This window comes from Zingiber officinale, chromosome 5A (assembly GCF_018446385.1).
Source record: "Zingiber officinale cultivar Zhangliang chromosome 5A, Zo_v1.1, whole genome shotgun sequence".
NCBI lineage: Eukaryota > Viridiplantae > Streptophyta > Magnoliopsida > Zingiberales > Zingiberaceae > Zingiber > Zingiber officinale.
In genome coordinates, this window is record NC_055994.1 from 1487391 (window position 1) to 1511763 (window position 24373).

Sequence of the window (24373 nt, forward strand, 5' to 3'; positions counted from 1 at the left end):
TCATACTTATATAGTTATCATGCTTATATATATATGTTTGAGTGCATGCCTATGCAAGGGTTATATTTAGGTTTATGTACATGCTTATATTCATGCCTATGTAGTGATCATGATTATGATTGTGTTTATGCTTATGTCTATGGTTATGGAATGAAGTGATTAATTGTAACCGGGGACCTAAGCCCGGGAAGTGTACCAAATCTTATTATGGGTTAAGTTATGAACCGGGGACTTAAGCCTGGAGAGCTTGCTAAATCTTATTATTGGCTAAGTTATGAACCGGAGACCTAAACCTGGGGAGCTTGCCAAATCTTATTATTAGCTAAGTTATGAACCGGGACCTAAGCCTGAGGAGTTTGCCAAATCTTATTATGGGCTAAGTTATGAACTGGAGACCTAAACTCGGAGAGCTTGCCAAAGAACCCTCATGAATTGGGACGGGGGGATGAACCGCGGACCTAAGCCCAGGGAGCGCGCCAAAATCATGTATGGGTAGGGGATTCATTCCAAGGAGAGGTCTCCCACAACCTAGCTAGAATAGTTGCTTGTGACGCCCGGTTTATGGATTTCCGGCTCGAACCCCCCAAATCCACTCGATTTGGGTTTGGCCCGCGCATGTGTGTAGGTCCTCTTATCATTGCTAAGCAAGGATGGAAGGGCTTCCTATATAAGCCCTTTCAAACTTCTCCACTTAGCAATGTAGAACTAAAAACACTATAAAAAATATTTTAAATTTAAAAACAAAATTCAACACCTTGAACATTGATATACAAGTGGAAACGAGCTGTTCCACGGATTATTTAACTAGTAATTTAGAAAACAATGAAAAGTTCTTTTGCTTTCCAGTATATATCCTTTGATTGAATTTCATTGTCTTAATTGCTGTCCACTGCCATCGCTGTCAACGTTGGAAATGCATCATTTCTAATAGTATAGCAATTCTGTTAAATACAGTGCTCATTGTTCAGACTAAACTACTATTAGCAAAAAGCAAGAAAACGAATGATAGAACAAAATATTCCACAAGCAAGCATGATTGACGGCTAAGAACAAGCTACCTAATCTTCAGACTTCAAAATCCATTCTACATCCAGATTCAGGGTCCATTTCTCCTCCCAGCTTCCATGGAGTCGAGAATTGTGCTTGTGTTTCTCGCATATCTCCCATCCTGATGTCCAGATGCAACAGCTACACTTTCAACCTCCGAAGGCCTCGTGCGCAAGGAGCTTGCAGCAAATGGCTGCAATGGCACATTGTCCCTGGCATCAGACACTGCCTGCAAGTACGCATGGGGCAACCAACCTGCACAGCCACATTAAGCCTGAATCATCACTCCACCTGAACGAACTAGGAAAGAAACTGACCAGCAGTACCTTGTAGGTCGTACGGGGGAGGGAAAAATTGCAGGTAACAAAATGAAGCCACCACCAATCCTGCACAAAAGTGTAAACAGTTAAAAGAAAGTCACACAGAACTTTGGCAATTGAGGCTCTCAGCGACCAATTTGGTTCTGAAACAAACCTAGGAAACCTCCTGTAAATACGTCTTGCCAATGATGCCAATAGTCATCCACTCTGGAAATCGCCACGAGTGCTGCGGCGAGCAGAGGAAGAAAAACAATGCACAGCTTCGCAACATGGCCTCTGCCATCAAAAGCCTTAAGCTTTCCCGCTAGGTACCATGATAGGAAACCGAGACCCGCGAAAGACCCTGCAAGAAGAAGATGCTACACTGATAAAAGATCTTATTTTTTTGATAATTCGAGTGTTCGGGCATAGCTTACACGAGGAGTGCCCGCTCGGAAAACTCTTGTGCCCTTCTCTGATGACACTTTTCTCGCCATGGCATATTGCCCGAGTGGTGTTGGGTTCATAGTTCTGCAGGAGAAGATCGATTTGTTATGGTGATTCATCGGTCTCGAATATATTGACTAGGACTCACAGGAACCCCATCGGGAAAGCAACGCCAGTAGAAGTCTGGCCTCGGTCGACCAACAGCGTCCTTGATCGCATCAGTTATAACTCCGGTTATGAGCACCGAGAAAAGCAATCCTGATCGTGTCGTGCGTCAGCGCAGAGTGAAAGAGGTAAATGAACCTTGAAGCAGAGGAGAAGAAACGCACCTAATATGGCATTGTGCAGATCAAAAGCATTCCTCCTTCTGAAGTAGATTGCTAGAATAATTGAGAAAGGTAACAGAACTGCGAGTATCTGCCAGGAAGAAGAAGAAGAAGAAGAAGATAGTGTTACGCAATGAACAAAGCCGACAGACACTTTTAACCAGTTGAAAGAAACTAGACGCGTCGCACAGGAACGGCCCAAAACGGCACTGTGTTCTTCTTCAATGGGTACATAAAATCTGTCATCATGTCTTGTGCCACAAACCGATGGAAAGGTTCGATGAGATTTAGACATCCATCTACTATCGCGAGGAGGATGAGGATGACCCAGTCATGCATGTGGAACCTTGCAAGTTTAGCCCCATGGGATCTCAATGATTGACCTCCTAACTGAATATCTGGCATTTTAACCTGATTGTGGTGGAGAAAAAGAACTTTTCAATATCGACAAACTGTAAAGAAACATGCACAAACAAGATTCTGAAATGAGAAAACATACAATCGATTCTGTAAAATAAACCTTTCTCTTGTGAAAGAAAGGATTCCCTGGATCAAATTTGAAAGGATAAAACCTTTATTTGTAAGATGAGAAATTACTGAAGAACTCGACAGCTGAAGTAGGATCGAGAAATTAAAATTACAAGAAAACAAACACGAAAGAGGAACAAAACAAAGAGAAGCCTAAGAAGGTATATGATTGTTTTCCTTTGAAACTAAACGAGACGACACAACACTTGAACTACAATTCTAAGAAGGATCAGAAAAACATCAGAGGGGATTCTAAGAAAGCCAATAGAAGTAAAAAATTTAACAAAAAGAAAGCTTCTCACTGCTCTTCTCGGGTGTCAAAGAGAACTTGTTCGCCTCTGCAACCAACTTAATTATCACAGAACCAAGAAAGTCTCAAGGAGGAGAAGTTTCTACTCCTTGAGGAGGAGTTTCCGAGTTGGTGAGCAGACACGGTGCGAGATTATTTATGTTGCTTCCAAGATTTGAGCTAAGGAACAGATCGAAGAGGAAGACGCGTTGTCTTCTTCTATTTCAGCGCCTCTTTTTTTACTGGTACAAAATGAAGCTGAAATCAGATGCGCTGAACCGGGAAGGCAACTACATGGGGAGGTGATGGCCTTGGTCAACCATTAGATCCTAAGGCACACGTGTCTAAGTGGTATTCATCCAATTCGACGGCGTAAATTTGATTGATCTTAATTTCGTATTTAGAAATGAGAACTTACTTAACTTTCTGATAAATAGGATAACCTTTCGCAAATTACCTTAAAATTTTAAATTCATCCAAAGAATCTCCTAAGTTATAAAAGTATATATTTGTATTTGTATCCATGGTTTTTTTTATTATATTAAATATTGAAATTTTCAAAATATTTTTTAAAAACAATTTTTATGAAGTAAACAAGGCCTCAATCAATATGAGCTAACATATGGACCAGGTTTTCAAATAAATAAATAAATAGTTCATAGTTGGCGACTTGGCGTCCTAATCTTGGCATCTAACTTTGATTTTATTATTTATCAGTCAATAACTGGCCAAAACATGACCTGTCTGCGACAATAATTTGAGACTTGAGCAGGACGTATAAATTTAAAATTAAAAAATATATATATCTTTATATGTTTTTTATTTTTTTTTATTAAAAAATAAGTCCTACAGACTTGGCACAGGATGATCCAGTCCAGCCCTGAAATTAGCTGATCAAGCTCGAACACTGTTTTTGACTTCGAACATCAATTCATCTCCTTCGCGCCACAGCCGCCTCGCCTGTCTTTAAGCAACGTAATCAGCTTAGGCATCGCCTTCTTCCTCTTCTTCTTGATCACAACCAGCGGAGAACGAACATGCCAAGCTGCAGGTGACGACGGAATCCTCCTCAATTTGGTGCATGATCTTGATTTATTTAGCTTTAATTTTTTAGGGATTTCCGGCTCATCGCTATCTTCTTTGATTTCGTCCTCCTCTTCCGAACCATGTAGTTCTTGTTCTTGTTCAGTTACCGCGTTCATTTCCTTGTGAATCTTTCGTGCTTCCGCGTCTTTGAGCTCCATGTTCTTCCTCTCCACCAGCTCAGCCTCAGCTGCTGCCGCCCTCCCCCTTTCCACGACCGCCGCAACCCACGCCACCGCGGCCGCCACCTTCTTCTCCGCCACCACTCGAGCTGCCCTGCCCCTCCGCACCAGGTACTCGTGCTCGCTCCTCGAAATGCTTATCGTCAATCCGAATTGGAGCAAGAAAGCTCTAGTCTTGACGGCTCTCTCGACCACATTCTTCAGCTTCTTGAGCGCCGTGGCCTCCGACGCTTTAGCCGTGCATAGCGTTCGCACCGAAGCCAGCGACTTTTCCTCGATTTCTGACTCGATCTTATGCATTTGTCCTCTGATTCCATTGTTTTCTTTGCGGATTCCTTCTCGTTCTTTCTCCGCGGCCTCTGTTTCAGCTCGAAGTCTCTGTATCTCAGCTGACAAACTGGAAGAGGATGTGTTCATCCTCTCATGACCCGCCATCAAAACTTCAAACTTTGTCTTGGCTTTCAGAAGCTCAGAGTTGAGTCGCACGACCTTGGATTCAGCTCTCTGCTCTAGTTCCTTGAGCAGATTAGTTTCTGCGTTGATCTGAACCATCTCCTTTCGAGTCAAATCCATCGCGTTCATGAAGTGAAAGCTCTCTTCCTTGATCAACGCCAACTCTTGTTTTGCCGCCGAGAGCTCTGTTTCTTCCTGCAATTTGGGCGTCCGAATCGAACCTAACTCTGTTTGCAGAGCAGAGATTGTCAAATTAGTGACGGCGAGTTCAGATTCGAGTTCCTGCTGCTGCCGTACCTCTCGATTAAGATCTTTGATTGTCGATTTAACAGTCGCAATTCTCTGGGCAAACTTATCGGCCACAGCAGCTCTTTGCGACTCGATTTCATCATGCTCCCGCTCAGCCTCAATCCTGGCAAGCACAACTAGCATGTGCTCTTCATCCGAGGCCTCAATCTGCCTCCTTAGCTGCTCTACGGACTCCAAAAGCTGCACGGCTCTTGAACTCAAGGCTTCGGCTTCCTTCTCAGCATTGGCTTTAGCTTTCTTGGCGGAGGACATCTCGAGCTTTAGCCTGCTCAATTCATGTTTCGTCATGACGAGTTCCTGTGTTGTGAATTTGCTTCCTGAGCACAGATTAATCAAAATGGATCGACGTGAATAAAGTTTGATGAGTGTACCTCTTGAGGAGGAAGAAGCTGGCTCTTGTGTTGCTTCTCTGCTTTTTCACCAACTTGAAGTTTGTCACTATACTCCACCAATCGAATACCTTGTGAGCTCTGGGATTGCCTTGCAGCCATTCAAAACCCAAAGTCTGCAGGATTAAGATAAAAAAATGGTAACTTAACCTATGCATGGAACGGAAAGTTAGGGAAACCATTCAAATTTTGTCCGACTTGTGTGTGTAGTGCAAAGGTTTTGTTTGGCTGACAATGTCCGAAACGCTATCTTCTCTGTGCGGTGCTCACAAGCTTCATTCTGATTAATCCTTAAATCAGAAGAAGACAAAATTATATCACACATCTGGTCCTCATCTCTGCAAAAATATAAGACAAAATAAATGAGTATTAGATTAACCCCTAAAAGGTTAAAAATAATGCAGTCAGAAGTAATTCTGATGTATTAACTTACATGTTTGCCAAAATGAAACGGCACCTGATACTCGTGTAAAATAGTGTCCCCGGAATATGTTGTATGGTTGATTTAGTACACAAATAATCAGCAAATGACGGATTTATGAGGGACAAGTAGTTGCCAATCACAACATCTTCAAGATAAAAGCAGCAATATAAAATAAAAATGACGCTACTTAATATACATTTTCAGATAAGTTTCTACACGTCTGGGAATGAGAAAAACATACAACAAACTTTGAATATAAATCCTTCAATATGGATGATGTCGCATGCTGCGGTCCTTGTGTGATCTCATGACAAGAGATTTTGAAATCCATGAACTGTTGGATCCCGATGGCTCGTCTGATAACCAACAACACAAGCGACCATCTTCACCTCCAGTCCAACAGAAAATGTTATTTTTCGAAATGGAGCGTTGAGTTCCTGAAGCAGGCAAGACAGTTCTGACAACTCCAGCATGTCCACCCTCAAGAATAGCTTCTGCAACCCCAATTGTTCCAACATGATCATTGTGGATGGGGAAGTACCCAAGAGTCCCTGAGCCCGTGCCACCAATCACCCATAGCCGATCATCAATTTCAGAGTAATGGCAATCAACGAAATAATCTATCTGCCAAAAGGAAATGATAGATTATAGTATCTCCAAAGAAATATTCTTACAAATGATCAAAAAGATGCAAGTGATGTGAACACGGGAAAAAAAAAAAGAACAGTTATTTTTCAGGGCTACATACGTTATACAGGAACAGCTGCCTCAAATATATATGATATATCCCTCTTGAAACACTTTTATCATATACCCTCATGAAGTCCCCACATCCTAACCCATTAATCCAATTCTTTTGGCAATATTATTGCATACCAATAGGGCGGTGATGAACTGAACATTTGTTCATATAGGGTGGTGATGAACTGAACGTTCGTGAACAAGCTAGGTGTTCAGCTTAATAAGAGCTTGTTTATATTCGCTCACACAAAATTAATTAAATAAACCAGCTTGAACAACTCATTAAACTAAACAAACAAGTTTGAATGCATGTGTTCAGCTTGTTAATGTTCGTGAACAACGTTCATAAATAATATTCGTGAACCATATTCATTAAGAAAACCCTTATCAATATGCTAAATAAACAAAAAACCCATCTAAAATGAACAAATAAATTTGAATTATCAATAATCAATCAAACAAACAAAAGTTTCAAATAATCAAACAAATTTGAATTAAGAGTACGATAACATCTAAATAAACCAAATTCAAGCCAAACTTGGTGGCAAAAGGCTAATACGCTCGCCCCAACGCCCCAGCCAACCCGTCCCAGGGCCAACACGGAGGAGGTAAATCACGGGCGGCTACTAGCCTTTGGAATAGTGACTAGCACATAAGGGAGGCATTTACCTCGGTTTTGCCAAGATTCGAACCCCAGACCTCATGGTGGCAACACCTCATGCGTTAGCCACTAGACTCATCCGAGAGGACAAGTTCAAGCCAAACTTGAATTGAGAGATCGATAACAATTAAATGAATAAATCTCAAGCCAGGCTTGAACCAAGCTCAAGCTTATAAAAAATAAACCAAGTCAAGCTTGAACAATCATTTCAAAGGCTTGGTTCATTAGGCTCGGCTCGATTACCTTATCATAAGGGTATCAAAAATGAACCCGACCCGACAACCTAACCCGAATCGACCCGAAAAAAATCAGGTTCGGGTTGGGCATTTTCGGGTTCGAGTCAGGTTCGGGTTGGAGGGTTTTCGGATTAAAAATTTTTGGGTTGGGTTGCGTTGGGTTGGGTCGGGTTCAAGTTGACCCAGGTTGACCCAAATATAGGGTTTAGTGGGAGTTTTTTGGGGTTAAATCGAATTTTATTTTGAAAATTAAAATATTTTTATGTATATTAATATCAATGTTAGTATGATAATGATGAAATATTGAGATAAAAGTGAAGAATTATAGGGAAAATAGCCCCAAAAAGTCATTTTGAATCGGATTTTCGGATTATCCGAGTCGGGTTCGGGTTTAGGGGTTTCGGGTTGAATTCGAGTTCGGGTCGGGTTCGGGTTGGGTTAAAAAAAATTCAACCCGACCCAATCCGACCCAACCCACCCGAATTGACACCCTTACCTTATCAAAACAAACTTGAACACCTCAAAGCTTGGCTTGGCTTGTTTACAGCCCTAAATGATACCAAACAATTTCTTCAAACAGTTCTCTGGCCCTGAACACATGGAAAGTCAGAGAACTGCCTGAAGTTCATGGAAAATCTCAGTGATTTTCTGACTAAAACAAGGTGGAAATCAACTAAAGCAATATTCCAATAAGGTGGTCTATGGTATAATTTTGTTCCCTCATAATTTTGCAATTGAAAATATTCATTACCCTATATACTAAGAAGAATTAAATGCATATACCCAGTTTTTTTATCATAAAAAAATAGTATTGCAAAACTCATTAATTTTAAATGTCATAGCACATGCCAAACATGACAATGCATGGTTACCAATGTTACTGTGATAATCCATCTATACCATAATACAAATTATGTTGCAGCATTATTTGTCAATGCACAAAATGCCACCAAAAATGGTATAAAGTATTGCATAAAGCAGATGGCTTTATGCACAGACGAAGATGCAAGCGCAAAGAGTGATGGTAATTATAGTCCAAGACTAAAGCTTACAGTACTATAGTTGTTGATCAAAAGAAACAGTCAAAAAACATACATCATCGAGATTCCACTTATTGGAAGCGAGCGAACGAGCATCTTCAAAATTCACTTCTCTTCTTGCATTTCTCCAATCCCAAATGCTGCAGGCATAGAATAACAAACTACTTGAGACATAAATATAAAACAACACAATTATAATAAGATTAGGAAGATAGATCATCTTTGAGTGAAAAGGAAAATATTGTAGAAGAAAAATATTAAATTAATATATAAATTTAAATAGGAAAATGACAACAAAAAATTAAAATTAAATCAATATAGCATCATCAAATTACAAAAAAATTGAAGCTACGTAATATGATATCTACAGAAATTACTCAGACAAGGAGCATTCGACTAATATAAAAGAAATCAATGTCACTAACAAAAATTACCTCAATGTCTCTAGATGTGTCATACACCAAAGCTTCTGATTCATGGTTCCAAAGAATCCTATTTTTGCAATTGAAGTTTCCACATTCATCACCTACAGCAATAAAGATAAAACTATTTTTAAAAAAATAACCTACATGTGCAAATTGTCATCTTTTGAGGCTTAATACATTGCAAGCTCATGCCTCTGACACCATGAGATAGGAGCTCATGGTCATCTGCATCTTGCAAATTATCAGCTCTCTGACTTATCCCGCGGAGAGATTCTCTCCAGATTCATCAACATGCTAACAGAATTTGTAATAAAATCTAATAATGTGAAGTAAAGAAGCTGCTGTAAGATCTATTCTGACAAAATTGAGCTTAATAGAGACTTCAAATTTGAGAGGCTAAACCAAACAACAGTCTAAGATAAGAATTTAATGAATATTAACAGTGAGAACTTGAGAATCAGGAAAGCATTTTACTAGTCGTTCTATGAAAATGCTGTGGAGAAATAAAAGCAAATTCAGTAGGGGCTATGGGAACTGGAGGCAATAGTAATTATTCTCATTTACTCTACTCTCTATAATGCTGAGCTCAATGTCCAATTCATTTTGCAGTAACAATGTGCATAACAATTCAATGTTTCACATAAACTCAAACTGATAATGCACTGACCAAATCCAACTTGACCTCCACAACACAATAGAAAATACAAATCAAAATAATAAAGTAACACAATAAGCATTCCGTATAAAAAGTTTAAGTTGATAGTACATTAGCACAGAGAAACTAAAACCCGCATAATCACTAAGCACAATGACACATCTTACTTGATCCAGATGGTCATCGTCATTAATAGGTCCACTCGCGTCAAAGAGACACATCAACCCATCAACTGAAGAAGAGATTAGCTGATTTTGCAGATGGGGAACAAACCTTACCTAGTTCAAAAGGAAAATGCACAGAAATACAATATCTCAGTTGCAAATTCAGCAAGAAGTGCATACACGAATAACAGTAGCAATGGCAATGACAACTAAACTATAGCAAAAGAGGCCATCATTCTTGGCAGCATGATTAATAATAATCAGGCCAAGCCACATTTGGACACGTTTAGCCAATCATCTAAAGGATGTTAATGAGTAGGACTATGTCACAAGGCTAGAATGTCCAAAGACTGTTGAAAGTTATAGATGACCAATGCATAGGTAAGGCACCAAAACATATACTCCAACAATGAAAATGTTAAGAATAAAAAAAACTAAAAATCCCAACTTTCCAACTTTATGTAATGCCATGTCTTGGGTAAAATTGAGGTAATTCAAATTTTGTTTATTATTGAGTAATGATTTCAATGATTTATACTATCCAAAAGTTGTCTATAATCTCTTCTAACCTAGTCCTAACTCCTAACCATGGAAGCCATAGAAAAAGTTGCCTATATTTCACTAAAAGGTTAGCAAATTAAAAATATACTAAAAGCTCAACTTATCTAAAAGTCCATTTAAAACTTTAATTTACATACAAATAAATTCCTAAACTTGTTTAAATTTTAATTTTTATTGTAATTCACCTGACATGATGGAGAAAATAATTTACAAAAAAAAATATTCATTATTCTCAATGATACCATCTTATTTAGGGTGGAAAATGATTTTTAACAGATAAAATTTTATAGGATTGTTTCACAAATAGAAAGTGAAGATGCCTTGCTGAAATAGTTTAGGTATAATTGCAAGCAAATTATTGTTTTGGGAGCCTTAGCACAATGGTAAAGTTGCTACCGTGTGACCTACAGGTTCGAATCTCGGATACAACCTCTTGCAAAGCAAAGCAAGGTTGCATGCAATAGACCCTTTCCCGAGATTCCGCATTGGTGCACCAAGCTGCCCTTTTTATAATCACACGCAAATGAAGCATTGGGATACATATGAAGAAAAAGAAACTTATAGTTTATAATACGTTGAATTAATTAACCTTTAACTAAAGAAACTAGAATTTCAACATTTTGAATGTCAAGACTATTCTTGCAAATTTATTAACTGAATAAGATATTTATAGATAGAGAGATGCACAAGCTCTAGCAAATTATGGATGCCATTTTATCTCTTTATGGTAAAAAGAAAATCAGAAAATGCATACCTGTGTGACATCATCCATATGGGACTCCTCCAAACATGCCATTTGATTACCATTTCTCCAGTCCCAAAAGTATATCTATAAAAATATTTCATAAAAATTATGCAATGCAAAATAATGTTTACCCAAATACAACTACAAACAGTAGAGGAAGAGAAAATGATAAGAAAATCAGACAGAAAATAAGTAAGTAAACTGATTCCTTTTATCATCAGAACAAACTGTAATGAATCCAGAGTATCACAACCAATATAGAAGAGAGAATTGATCATTAACTTGTTAGGCAAAATCAGCAATCCAGAATGCTTAAACCCAAGTCAATGATAGATCGCTCAGCTAAGCTCTTAACTTGCTTATTATTACACAACTCTTCATATAGGACTAAAATAGGATGTTACGAGCACCTTCACTTAAGGGCTCCAAGTCCTCATTATGACTAAAATCCAACTTATAGCCAAGGGTCATCCCTAATTGATGGCATGTGATGCTCAATGATAGCTTCAACATTCCATAACAATACTTTACAGTCACTTCACCATGTCTAGGATTACATCCACTTTGTTAAAATTGCAGTATTGCACTAAGCATGATAGATAGAGAATCGATCAATTAACTTATCAAAGCCAGATAGTAGCCAAGAATTCTTAGTCTCGCGTTACTAGTAAGAATCCTCCTAAGTTTAAAACTCTCTCTATTAGTCCATAACTTTCTGTGTAGGATTAAACTATGATGTGTTCCAGGCTTCCAGCATGTCACTTGCATGGGAAAAATAGAAGTATAACAAGTTAACAAATCTTTTATCAAATTTTTAGTTTCAAATATCTAAGTTGTGAAAAAATGACATCAGCCTTCTCTTGCAACTTGTCAACTACATCTGGCCCTTTTTAAAAAAAAAAATCCCACAATGGAATCAGTTTGTCAATAATAATAAACACCATAGGCATTGCACACCGCAATCCATAAATACAAACAAGAAGGTTGATGCTCTTTCAGACATCAAGAACCATAAAGCAATTGCACATGCTATCAAAAGCTGCAAAACTAATTCAGAGGATACAAGATTTCCTTTTACACATTAAAGTCTCGAGATAGGAACATAGGCTGAATATTAGTACCTGAGCATTGCTTCCACCAGCAAGTAGGTTGCCGCTTGATCCTCCAAAGCAAAAGCTAAATAATTCTTGAGAGGAACTAGTACTTAGTGAAGAAACCTATGTCACGAGTGTTTATTAGAGAAGCAGATGATCTATGGAAGAAAATTGTTACTAAATTTGTCAGAAATATTATCAAGTTCTCAGCAACATGAGCAACAAATCAAAACATGTATAAGGATTTAGTATCTAATAGCAATGTTGAAGATGGAGAATTACATGGCATGTTAAACCTTGATATTGGCAAAAAAAACTACATCACAAGCAAAGGTAACAGGTTAAACTTTAGACACAAATGAAATAGAATCTAAAGCTAGTGATTACTGGAGCTCATGGTACCTGCTTGAATGTCCTGACATCCCATGCTCTGACAGTGCCATCAGATGAACAAGAACAGATTGTTTGTGGTGAGGATGGAACGGAAAAGGAAATTTCATGAATTGTTCCATTGTGCCCTCTACACTCGCCGACATATTGGCCAGTTACTGCTGAGTAAAATTTGATTGCATTTGACGACAAGGACAAGGCCAAATTTGAGATCTCCTGGCTTGCAATAGAATCAAGATCAATTCCAGAAAGACATCCATAAATAAACAATCAAAAGAGTATGCAAATAAATAGCAACAAGTCCTAACTAAATAAAAATCTATGAAATGAATTGCAAAAACTGATGTAGTTGAGAGAAAACTCCCATTTACTTAATCACATAGAGTTTACTTAACTATTCATAAAGTCAACGCAACAGCAAAGTATTGGTCTTCCAAGTTGATAGAAGGAAAAAAAGGGAATAAACCTATTATTAGACCTGTAATCTTCTCTCCTCTATCTTTAAAAAAGAACCATTATCCATGAATTACATAATCAAAATCAGTAAGTAACATGGTAAAATCTGTAAACAACCAACCTAACTTAACAGGCAAGAGGTGTGATTACAAAAGAATACGGACTTGATACACCAAATCGCATTGATGGAAAATGTATCTCGACATTATAATGTACTCCATCCTCTAAACTAGATCGAGGAGTGCACAGGTCCTGATTATTTTGTCATTCACCATCCATTGGGTTTCCTTCTCTTCAATTTTCAGGGACAGAACCGAGCTAAGAGACCGAAATACTAATTCGATTGTCTGACAGTAGACATCAGTATCACCATATAGTCGTTCCAAATGACAATGTAAAACTGCACAAAGAAAGCCAGACTGATAGGACGCAAAGCCCCTTAAAGGCTCAGCCACTAATGAATCTTGCTGAATGTAGCAAACTCTATGATAATCTAACTAGGAAAAAATGACAAATTTCCTACGTCTTACTGGCAGCCTACATTTTGTAGAGGAAATCGCCTACTCGATGCGGCTAAGTATACTTAATCCTGCTGAAAACTTCCCCAGAAGAGGGAGGGAGGAAGAGGTGTGCGTGTGTGAGCGCGCGCGAATACAATTTCCTGCCGGCCAAAAAAAAGGGAAAAGGGTAGGGGAATGGAGAAAGGAGGTACTTGACAGCTATCTGAAAGATGTAATCATCGCCGAAATTAGTTTGGATAGTGTTTCTGATAGAGAGGCGTTTGGAGGAAGGCGAGGGTGCCGCAGCCTCCGCATCCAACTCCATGGCGGTATCCACCTCCATCGCCGCCCGCTACTCGATAGGGTTTAGATGCTTTTCCCCCCTGTATGCATAACAATTCTACATTAAAAAACAAAAGGAAATGACATATCTTATTTTATCATTTATTTACTAAAATAAAATAAAATAAGGAAAACCCTAACATCTTAACTATTCACATATAAAATTATTTAAACTAGTTCAAATCTTTAATTTTTATAAAAGAATCTTTTTAAAATATATTTAAATCAATTGATGCGGTGATACGGAGGCCCCACCCGGTAGAGGTCGGTTGCCATGATGGAGGTGAGAGTCAAGATGGTCAACGTTCAGGTATCATATGGCCAAGCGGAGGATGATCGCATTGGTCGGTCGGGCGATTTGGCCCTCGACCGGGAGGAGGAGGAGGTTTCGGTCCGACCCCACCTTTGACTCAGGGAGGTGTCAAATGACCAACGCTCAATGGAGTGTTGGACTCCAGGAGGAGAAGATATGTAAAATTCGGGTCGATCGGCTACCTCGCTCGGCTAGTCAACAGGACTCAACACAAGTCAGCGAAGTTTCGGCCGAGCGGACGCGGTACAAGCATAGCGGACCTCCGGCCGAGTGGACGCAGCACAGACGTAGCGAAGTCCCGGCTGAACGGCTAACCCGCTCGGCCCAGCAACAAACCACTGTTAATCTCTCAACATCCTTTTGGGAGTAAGTACCGCTGACACCAGGCATGGTCTTCACCAACAGTCGAGCGGCGACTTTAAACTCTTGTTTTCATCAACAGTTGAACGGAGATTATAAACCCTAGTCTACACCAACAGTCGAGCGATGACTTTAAATCCTTGTCTTCACCAACAGTCGAGCAGCAATTTTAAACTCCGGTCTTCGTCAATAGTCGAGCGGCGACTATAAACCCTAGTCTTCATCAACAATCGAGCGGCAACTTTAATCCTTGTCTTCACCAATAGTAGAGCAGCGACTTTAAACCCTTGTCTTCACCAACCGTCAAGTGACGACGTTAAATCCTTTATCTACACAAATTAACAATCGAGCGACGACTATAAACCCTAATCTTCGTCAACAGTCGAGCGGTAACTTTAAACCCTTGTATTCACCAACAATTAAGCGGTGACTTTAAACCCTTGTCTTCACCAACCATCGAGCGGCGACGTTAAACCCTTGTCTATGCAAATCAACTGTCGAGCGACGATGTTAAACCCTGGTCTTTGTCAACCGTCGAGCGGCGACGTTAAACACTTGTCTACACAAATCAACAGTTGAGTGACAACTATAAACTCTTGTCTTCACCAATAGTCGAGTGGCGACTATAACTATGCCTTCAAAAGTCAAGCGACAACTTTAAACCCGAGTCTCCGACAACAACAGTCGAGCGGCGGCTATAAATCCCAATCTATAGTAACCACAGCTAAACGGAGGCTATAAACCCGAGTCTACAGTAACGAAAGTTGAGTGGTGGATATAAACCCGAGTCGGCGATGAATAAAGCCGAGCCACCTCAATCGAGTTCGAAAATACATATAATAGATCGACAAACAACCAAGTTGAGGACGCTTCATTAAAATAAGGTTGTTTGGCTTATGCCAAACGTGCTTACGGAGTCCCAGATATTGGTAAAACTGTTGATCGAAGAGTTGAGGAATCATACTTAGTGAATTTTCACAAGGACGCCACAAAGCAGATGGCCCTCATGGGGTCGAATGGCGACGCATGAGTCCGCAAAGTCTAGTAAAATAAAGATTCGCCGGACGGTGGTGCGTGAAGGAATACTCAAGAAATTTCCATAAAAGCAAAACAAGCCGAACGAGCGACGATGCATTCATACTTAGAAAAAATTTATATAGTTTTTACAAGCTATGGGAAGGAGGTACAAGAAGTGACCGGCAGGCGACTACTCCAAATAATTGAGCATGTTGTCGAGGAGCGATTTGGTCAGCTTCTCCCGGTTGATAACCTTGTTGGCCAGCGCGATTGGGAGATAGTCGTCATTCTTCAATTGCTTGATCGTGTCGTCGATGCCAAGATTGAAGAGGTGGAGTGCTCGGTCGGTGAGCTGATCGTTGAAGGTGTTTGATCGGAGGTAATCGCATTTGAAGACCTCGAATCATCCTATCTCCCCCTCTTGATAAACTTTGAGCATTGATCAGGAGGCCTCCAACTTAGTCCTGAATGCGAACAACTCATTATCCTTGGCGGCGAGCTGGTTCTGCGCGGCGGCCTGTTCCGTTGAGTGGCTCTCCCGCTCGGCACTCAGAGCATACTCAACCCCCTTCAAGCTCTTGGCTAGGTCGCGCGCCTCCTACTGTTCAGCTCTAAATCTTCGATTGCGCAGAGCTTCTTGCTGTTGGCCGAGTCGATCTTGGACTCGAAGGTACGGGCCAGTTTTCCCATTTGTGCGAGAAGCACCCCTTGCTTGACACTCTTATCCCACTCCACCTGAAGCAAGTCAGAACTCTTTTGCGGGTCGGCACGTAGTTGAGCCAACTCGATAGTTAGTTGTTCCAAACGAGCTCGATCGGCCTTTGACTGGCCGCTCGGACCACATAATTGTTGGACTTCATGATCCAAGATGGTAAGCCTTTAGCACGCAGCCAGGCTTTCGACCCAGAACTACAATGACAATAAGAAAGTTAAAGTCGAGAGGCAGTAACAAAATCAAAGTTTGATAAAAATGCATACCCCCATGGTTAGCCGAGTGTGGCTGTCTGTGAGCTCACCGAGGGAGATGATAGCCGCTTGGGCCGTTGCATCGGCTCAGACCTGGGACAGCGGCCCTTGAATATGCATCTGGTGCTTGGGCGAGAACGGTGCGGCGTCCTCCGATCGGCTCCAGTCTTCGGTGGGCAGGTGGAGGATCGTCGTAATGTGTCAGCGGGCGCTCAAGCCGGAAGGGTCCAAAGTCACTTTGCCAGGGGGTCGGATCGTTGATAGCGGCCAGATGGTAGACACTTGGGCAGCCGACAAGATGGCTCGAGGAGAAATAAAGGCGACTGGTGGTGTACAGATCGTACTGGACGTCAACTAGGATAAGGAAGGTGTCCAGTGGGAAGACACGGATGTGGGGAGTGGTGTAGATGTCGACTCAGGGAGAGCAGGTGACGACGTCTCACCTTGTTCGAATGTGGGACGCGAGCCGATGTGAGCGGGAGTCTGTAGGGCAGAGGTCGCAGATCAGGAGGACCCTTCACCACGATGCCTCTTACGCTGTATCAGTGACACGCCAGAGGTTGCTGACTCTGAAGCAACCACGATCAGTTGCATGGTGGGCTGCTCGGGCGATAGATCAGCAGTCGTGGCCGCTACGTTGTTGGTCGCCATCCTGCTCACATTGTCATAGCTAGTTGGTGCATATGTCCCTCCCGTCTCGCTGGACGAGTCGTCAGAATGCATGACTAACTACAAGCCCCTACTCTCCAACTCGGCCACGCCCGCGGCATTGATCTCCTTGTCGACAAGTCTGCTTTTGCCGGCCAGACATGCTCGAAACATGACTCTGGCTGCAAAAAAAAAAAAAAAAAAGCAGTTAGATTTAACTATGAGGAGAAGAAAGAGCGTACCTAGGCTGAACGACAGTCGTGTACGGATCGGACTTAGGCCGAAGATGTACAAAAAGCTCTCTAGTAGCAGCCGGTGGATATGGTTCTTCTGACCGGCAAGAACAGTCGCTGCTTGGAGGTAGTCCGACCGATTTTCGGTATCTGCTCAACAATGGGGGCATCATCACCTCCATCTACCAGCTGGTCAGGAATTCCGATCGAGTGGGGAAGCGCACAAAAAAGTAGTGCTCTCGCTAGTATTTATTGGAAGTAGACATCTTGTCAAAAAAGACAAAGCTCACTCGGGCTTGAAACATAAACGTCTCTGGCTTAGACAACTTGGAGTAATATAAATACTGGAAGATCCGGGGCGTCAAGGGGATGTCGTTTAGGCAAAACAATATGACTACTCCGTACAGAAGGCAGAAGGAGTTCGACACCAGTTGGTGCAAGGAAATGCTAAAGTATTTGCAAACTGCAGAAAAAAGGGATGAATAGGGAAGCGAAGGTCGGCGACAAATTGGTCTTTAAAAAAACATACAAAGCCAGTGGAAGGTTCGTGCGGCCAGTCATAAGTAGAGGGGATAGCAAGTTGATAGTTGGAAGGAAAATGATAGGTGGAGCGCATTTGTTCGATCTCATTGAACTTGGACTCGGTGGAAGTGTACCAGAGTTCGGGGATGGGTATCGGAGGTTGTGGAGAAGTACAAGCCATGGGAAATGAAGAAATCAAAAGGAAAAGATGCATGAAATCAACGAGGGAGAAAGAAAAGAAAGAAGCTTACGGAGAGGCTTGCTGGCGAGAAGTGGAGAAAAGGCGTTGCAGAAGCTAATTGAAGACGAAAACGCAAGGTGAGAAGAAGACGATGGCAAAGGCGAGCTTATAAATCGCGTGGTCGTTCGTCCACGATCGTCTGATCAAGGGTTGTGAAAAACTAGGAGGATATCTGACTGTCCAATTTGAAAAGGCGCACATTATATCAGTAGCGAATATCCGCTGACACGTCAAGCGTACGGTTGCAGAAGAGGGGGCATGTGGCAGTCGACTACGGGAGAGCATTAATGAACTTTAATTAAAAGGCATGGTCGCTTGCTCGGTCATGATTATCAAAGATTTGTGCAATCTTCCATGAATCCAGGTGAGTCGATGTGAAAGGACACTCACCCACGGAGACTGCAGGGAGATCACAAAATTTGCTAAGAGTTGGCATCAGCCACCTCGAGCGGCACAAACAGCTGGCCATGACACAGTCGAGCGGCCGACCCACTACCTAGCTTAAAATGTACTATCTGAGCAGCATCTATAGACACAGAACGACCACTAAGGCAGATCGGCGAAGGTTATGCAATCTGTTCAAGAGCGCGGGAAGAGATAAATGAAAAGTCGGTCAGTGAATTCGATCTCTTGGCTAGCGAGGAAATTTTCTCTTATAACAATATTTTATAAGAGCATCAACAACCTATTTCCATTATAATCACCCATCACCTCATCAAAAAACATGAAGTCCATTGTCACATACTCATTATAACAATAAATCTTTTTCACTCATATTTCTTTTTTAATATTATTATTATTTTTAATAATAGTTGTTAACTAGTTGTTACAAATTTTTTGAATTTTTTAATTCAATTCCAATGAAATAAAAAAAATTGTAAATAAATAAAATAATTCAAAATACAAGCTCAAACCTTAGAAAATAGTATGCATAAAAATCAAATTATTATCATTTTTTTAAAATAATAATAATATTATTATTAACAAATACTCTTATTTATTATTTATCCATTTTATTCAATTTTTAATTTTAAAAATTATAATATTTTTAATAAATAATTTTTTAAAAAAAATACACTCGTGGGTTGACCAAGTGGCAAAGGCGATTCGTTCGCCCCAGCACCTCCGTCAGCTCGTCCCAGGACCAACACGAAGAAGGTAAATCATGATAACTGGAAAAGCTAGTGCGCAATAGGAAGAGATACATAAGAATCAAAAAATTATATCCTGACTACCCCAAAATTTGAACTCATGCTCTCAACTGAGAAATTTTTACGTACTAACCATTCCAACTAAATCTGTAAAGGCACTCATAGGTGGACCAAGATCATGAACATGGTGGCATGTGAATGGGTGTTACAAGTTACAATACCTCTTCACATTAATTTTAATACGAATGAAAGTATTATAACATTTCATTAATGGATCAATGTGAATGCCCTGAGGGGAGTTCGAAATTTCTAGAGAAATAAAGTATTCAGTAGTTATCTGAAAGATATTATCATCACTAAAGTTAGATCTGGATAGTATTTCTGACATGGAGGCGCATGGAAAAGGGCGAGGGTGGTGGTGTCCACCTCCATCGTCGCCATTCAATCCAGTCTGCCTCGCTTTCACCCTATAATTTTTGTATAAAACCCTACTTTTTATATAAAAAAGCCAAATAATATCTACCTTGCAAAAAAGAAAAGGCATTCAAATATTTATAAAATATTTAGCGTCAATATCTTAGAAATAAGTGAAATCTATTTTTTTTTTAAAAAACAATCAGTCTAAATTGATAATTTACCAGCAGATCATCTAGTTACATGTATTAACTTGTCCCTTTTTTTTTTTTTTCCCTCTCGGAACGGTGCGATGGTTAAGACATCGAGTGTTATCACATAAGGTCTTGGGGTCGAAACTCGACGTGACTGAGCATAATCTTTCCCATATCTTGGTCATTTGCATTAATAGCTAGTAACTACCCGTGATTTACCTCCTCCGTGTTGACGTATGAATGGATTGACAGGAACACTAGGAGCGAGCAAATCGTCTTTTATCACATGTATCGATCATTTTTTTAATCGATTAAATTTAGAAGAACCAATCCAACCATGTAAAAAAGAATTTATAGATTATCATAATAAATTAAAAAATACTCGTATTTTATAACAGAAATTCAAACTTTATATCTGATTAATTAACTACTTAAAATATAATCCCAACTATAATAAATTTATGATAAAATTTTCTTTCAATAAAGATATTGGACTTCTTAGCACCTACTACGAAACACTTTTCACTTTATTTTAATAACCGATAAATAAATTATATATGATCAAATCGATCTTTTTAAAAATAATCAATGACACTAATTATATTTATCAATAAAATAATAAAATGATCTTCTCCCTAACGGTCAAATAAATAACATCTATTTTGTAAACAAGAAAAACATATCTTATTTTATTATTTATGTTCTAAAATAAAAAAAATTAAATTAACCCCTTACATCGACTTAACTGATTCAATATAAAATTATTTAATCTTGTTCAAATCTTTAATTTTTTAAACGATAAAAGTTATTTTTTTGAAAAAATATTTAGCATCATTTATTTAGAAATAAGTGAAATCCATTATTTAAAAATTTGTTGGGAAAAATAATAAGTTGGCGGAGATTTTTAAATACTTAGCAAAATTTAAAACTACACCGAATTTAAATTCAATCCAATTTATAATAGAGATAACCTAAATAGATAATCTCAGTCTGTCAATAGAGGATAATTTCTACTACATATCGAAGAATGATAATTCGGACTCAGTCATCGAGCAGGTAGATCTGCTGAGCAGTAGGTATGTGTTATCGAACCGAGCAATTGAGAGCATAGAGTTCGATCGGACAAAGCAGCCGTCTAACTAGAGAGATTGACCGGGCAATACGGTCGAGCAGATAGGCCGATCGAGCAAAGTGACAGGCTGGACGTACGGGCAAAGCGACAGGCTGAGTGGTCAGAAAAATCGGGTGGGCAGACGAAGAGACCGACCGGGCAAGTGGAGAGGTCGGTCAAGCGAAGGGATCGACCGGGCTAACGAAAAGACCGGGTGAGCTGTCCGAGGCCTGCAAGAGTCGCAATTTCCTTGAAACATATTCACTTCACCTCCGACTATGCTTCGAGGCTTACTAGGGTTGTCTGTTTCCCAGGATACAACACCTGACTATGAATCACACAAACCACTGGTGGTCACGGCGAACTGAGAGGCACCCGATTACTATCACGGGCACTCTACCGAGCAAGAGTTACATGACAAAGGAGGAAGGAACATAGGTGGAAAACTTTTGTTGCTTTTCTGTATGTCGTCTACCTGTGATCGCATCTTCCTTCTTATATAGGAGCTCAGATCAACGACAACATTAATGGTCGATTAAATACAATTACTCGCTGAACAATAAAACACCGACTGTTTCATTCATTATCATTCGACCATTTCGATTCTGCATTAATCTCGAATTTAATGCATAGCAAAAGATTGGTTGTTCCATTTGGATAAATTTTGCTCCGTCCGATCGGACATTCAACATGCGTAAATCGTGCTCGCACAAGAGTCAACATGGTTCAGTACAATCTAGACCCTAAATTTGCATCTCCTATACACCCATACGTGAAAGAAAATCTCTTCCCATATATTAATTCACGTCTTTAATACTTGTGAATCAATATAAGTTAACCAATATATCTTTAAACTATAGACTAAAATCCGTAATAGAGCTTCTATTCACACATATTAAAAAATATATATATACAGGAAATAAATTGTTAATTTATTCTACAGATCACCAAAGTCTCATTTTTTTAATCGATTAAACCTAGAGGGACCAATCCAACTTATAATTTTTTTTTTATATATATTATCAAAATAAATTAAAAATATTATGATTGTCCATTCAGAATGGTAACGTTTTAAAATTTATCATTCCATAAAAAAAAAAAAAAAAATCCAAGTTACTTATCATGCGCCTTATCTTTCCCTCTAAAATTTATATATAAACTCCCTATACTAAAAAAAAAAACCGCCAAATAGCACCGATTTTGCTAAAAAGAAAAGGTATATCTTATTTTATCATTTATTTTCTAAAATAAAATAAAATAAATTAACCCCAACATCTCATATAAAATTATTTAAACTTAACTTTAATTTTTATAAACATAAGAATCTTTAAAAAAATCTTTAATATCAATATTTTAGAAATAAGTGAAATCTATTTTTTTTTTTTAAAAAATCAGTATAATTGTTAATTTACAATGATAATTATTTTTTTTTACTCTCCATTTATCTAAGTCATATCTATTACTCATTTTTGATGCACTCACGATTGTCCGTCCAAAATGATTAAATTTTTTAAATTTATCCCTCCATTAAGGGGAAAAAAAGTCTTACAGCGATCATGCTGAGATTTAAACTTTAATGACAGATTAATCATTGAAATACCAACCACTTCCTTATTGTTCCGAGGATGAATCTTCTTCTGATCTACTACGTCAAAAATTTTTTCGACCCCTAGTCACCTATCCTGCCCATTATTAATCATGATTTACTCCCTCTGGAATCTTGTGGGGCCGGGGCCGGGGGGTCGCTAGGGTGACGGTTCCACCTTTTTTTGCCAATGAGGATGAATCTTCTTGTCCCCTCGGGGCGGTGCGATGATTAAGACATGGAGTGTTGTCACATGAGGTCTTGGGGTTGAAACTCGACGTGACCGAGCATAACCTCCCCCATGTCTTGGTCATTTGCACTAATGGCTAGTAGTCACTCGTGATTTACCTCCTCCGTGTTGGCCTAGGGTCGGATTGGCGGAGGCGCTGGGGGCGAGCGAATCACATTTTGCCACATGAGGATGAATCTTCTTGTCCCCTCGGATGGGTCTAATGGCTAGCACATGAGGTGTTGTCACAATGAAGTCTGGATTTCAAATCTCAGCAAAGCCGAGTAAATACCTTCCTTATGTGTTAGTCACTATTCCAAAGGCTAGTAGCCGCCCGTGATTTACCTCCTCCATGTTGACCCTGGGACGGGTTGGAGGGGCACTGGGGGCGAGCGTATTCGCCATTTGCCACAATGAGGATGAATCTTCTTGTCCCCTCGGATGGATCTAGTGGCTAGCGCATGAGATGTTACCACAATGAGGTCTGGGGTTCGAATCACGATAAAATCGAGGTAAATACCTCCCTTATATGCTAGTTATTATTCTAAAAATTAGTAGTCGTCCGTGATTTACCTCCTTCATGTTGGTCATAGGACGGATTGACGGGGGCACTGAGGGCGAGCGTATTAACTTTTTGTCACAATGAGGATGAATCTTCTCTTTAGTTGTCCTGCAACAAGGGGAATAGACAAATGAGGTACTTGACAGCTATCTGAAAAATGCATATAGTGTTTCTGACAAAGAGCCACTTAGATGGTGCCTACTTGTATCGCCTCTTTATGGGTAGATTTAAATATCATAAAATACGAGATTAGATTCTCTGTCTCATTTTTTTTCTATTCTCATGTCCCACTCTTCGCTCCTAGTCAGTCGCCGACTACTTTCGATTGTCGGATCGAGCAAAACTATATCATAAGGGAAAGATGAATTCAAAGGGATCACCGTCGACACGATCAACATCGGAATCCAAATGAATTTGAATTTGACTTTCCTCCATCATCAATTTGAACTCCTGCTCAGATCCAGTCGGATTTCAACACCGATCGGTAGCTCAGATCCACTCGAATTTCAACACCGATCGGTAGCTCAGATCCAGTCGGATTTCAACAACAATCATACCGATGACAATTCTTCTGAATTCACCTTCCTCTCATGATGTAATTTTAGTTGATTCGACGACCGTTGATGACAGACTGGAGGTAAAGAATTGGACATGGGGACAGGAAAAAAAAGTGACAGATGATTTAAACAGTGCTTCCTTCCACACGAATTCTATAATTCAATTTATCATGGCTCCATCACTTTCCACCCTATATAAACCCCTACATTTGTTTTAAAAGATCTCAATAATACCTACTTTGCAAAAAAAAAAAAAATGACATTAACGCCTAACATCATAACTTATTCTTACATAAAATTATTTACACTGGTTCAAAACTTTAATTTTTATAAAGGATAAGAATCTTTTAAAAAATATTTAACATCAATATTTTAGAAATAACTGAAATCTATTATTTGAAAAAAACCAGTCAATATAATTGTTATAAAAAAATTACACCATAAAAAAAATAAAAAAATATTCCCTCATCGAAAATAACATCCC

At 39.5% G+C, this 24373-nt stretch overlaps 3 protein-coding genes across 6 annotated transcripts; all 3 read right to left on the reverse strand.

The window, feature by feature from the left end:
- Positions 1 to 899: 899 nt before the first annotated feature.
- Positions 900 to 3197, reverse strand: LOC121979247 (lipid phosphate phosphatase 2-like). 2 transcript variants are annotated; one of them, XM_042531203.1, is made up of 8 exons: positions 2950 to 3197; positions 2309 to 2530; positions 2123 to 2210; positions 1942 to 2051; positions 1784 to 1877; positions 1522 to 1710; positions 1374 to 1433; positions 900 to 1302 (listed from the first exon to the last, which is right to left on the reverse strand). In XM_042531203.1, exons 2-8 carry the CDS (start codon positions 2522 to 2524, stop codon positions 1097 to 1099), a joined length of 963 nt encoding a protein of 320 aa, XP_042387137.1. In that variant the 5' UTR covers positions 2525 to 2530; positions 2950 to 3197; the 3' UTR covers positions 900 to 1096. The 2 variants fall into 2 exon arrangements, with proteins under 2 accessions (XP_042387137.1, XP_042387139.1); XM_042531205.1 differs by lacking the exon at positions 2950 to 3197 and adding an exon at positions 2619 to 2943.
- A 437-nt stretch (positions 3198 to 3634) lies between these two features.
- On the reverse strand, positions 3635 to 5532 carry LOC121979248 (protein PLASTID MOVEMENT IMPAIRED 2-like). The gene is made up of 2 exons (XM_042531206.1): positions 5335 to 5532; positions 3635 to 5260 (listed from the first exon to the last, which is right to left on the reverse strand). The coding sequence occupies exons 1-2, from the start codon at positions 5452 to 5454 to the stop codon at positions 3863 to 3865; spliced, it is 1518 nt and encodes a 505-aa protein (XP_042387140.1). The 5' UTR covers positions 5455 to 5532; the 3' UTR covers positions 3635 to 3862.
- A 19-nt stretch (positions 5533 to 5551) lies between these two features.
- Positions 5552 to 13845, reverse strand: LOC121979249 (WD repeat-containing protein GTS1-like). 3 transcript variants are annotated; one of them, XR_006111345.1, is made up of 10 exons: positions 13657 to 13845; positions 12501 to 12708; positions 12126 to 12221; positions 11014 to 11088; positions 9702 to 9812; positions 8889 to 8980; positions 8510 to 8594; positions 6018 to 6400; positions 5786 to 5921; positions 5552 to 5690 (listed from the first exon to the last, which is right to left on the reverse strand). XR_006111345.1 is itself a non-coding variant. In XM_042531207.1 (8 exons), exons 1-8 carry the CDS (start codon positions 13785 to 13787, stop codon positions 6041 to 6043), a joined length of 1158 nt encoding a protein of 385 aa, XP_042387141.1. In that variant the 5' UTR covers positions 13788 to 13845; the 3' UTR covers positions 5928 to 6040. The 3 variants fall into 3 exon arrangements, 2 of the variants coding, with proteins under 2 accessions (XP_042387141.1, XP_042387142.1); XM_042531207.1 differs by lacking the exons at positions 5552 to 5690; positions 5786 to 5921 and having other exon boundaries at positions 5928 to 6400; XM_042531208.1 differs by lacking the exons at positions 5552 to 5690; positions 5786 to 5921 and having other exon boundaries at positions 6209 to 6396.
- Positions 13846 to 24373: the final 10528 nt, after the last annotated feature.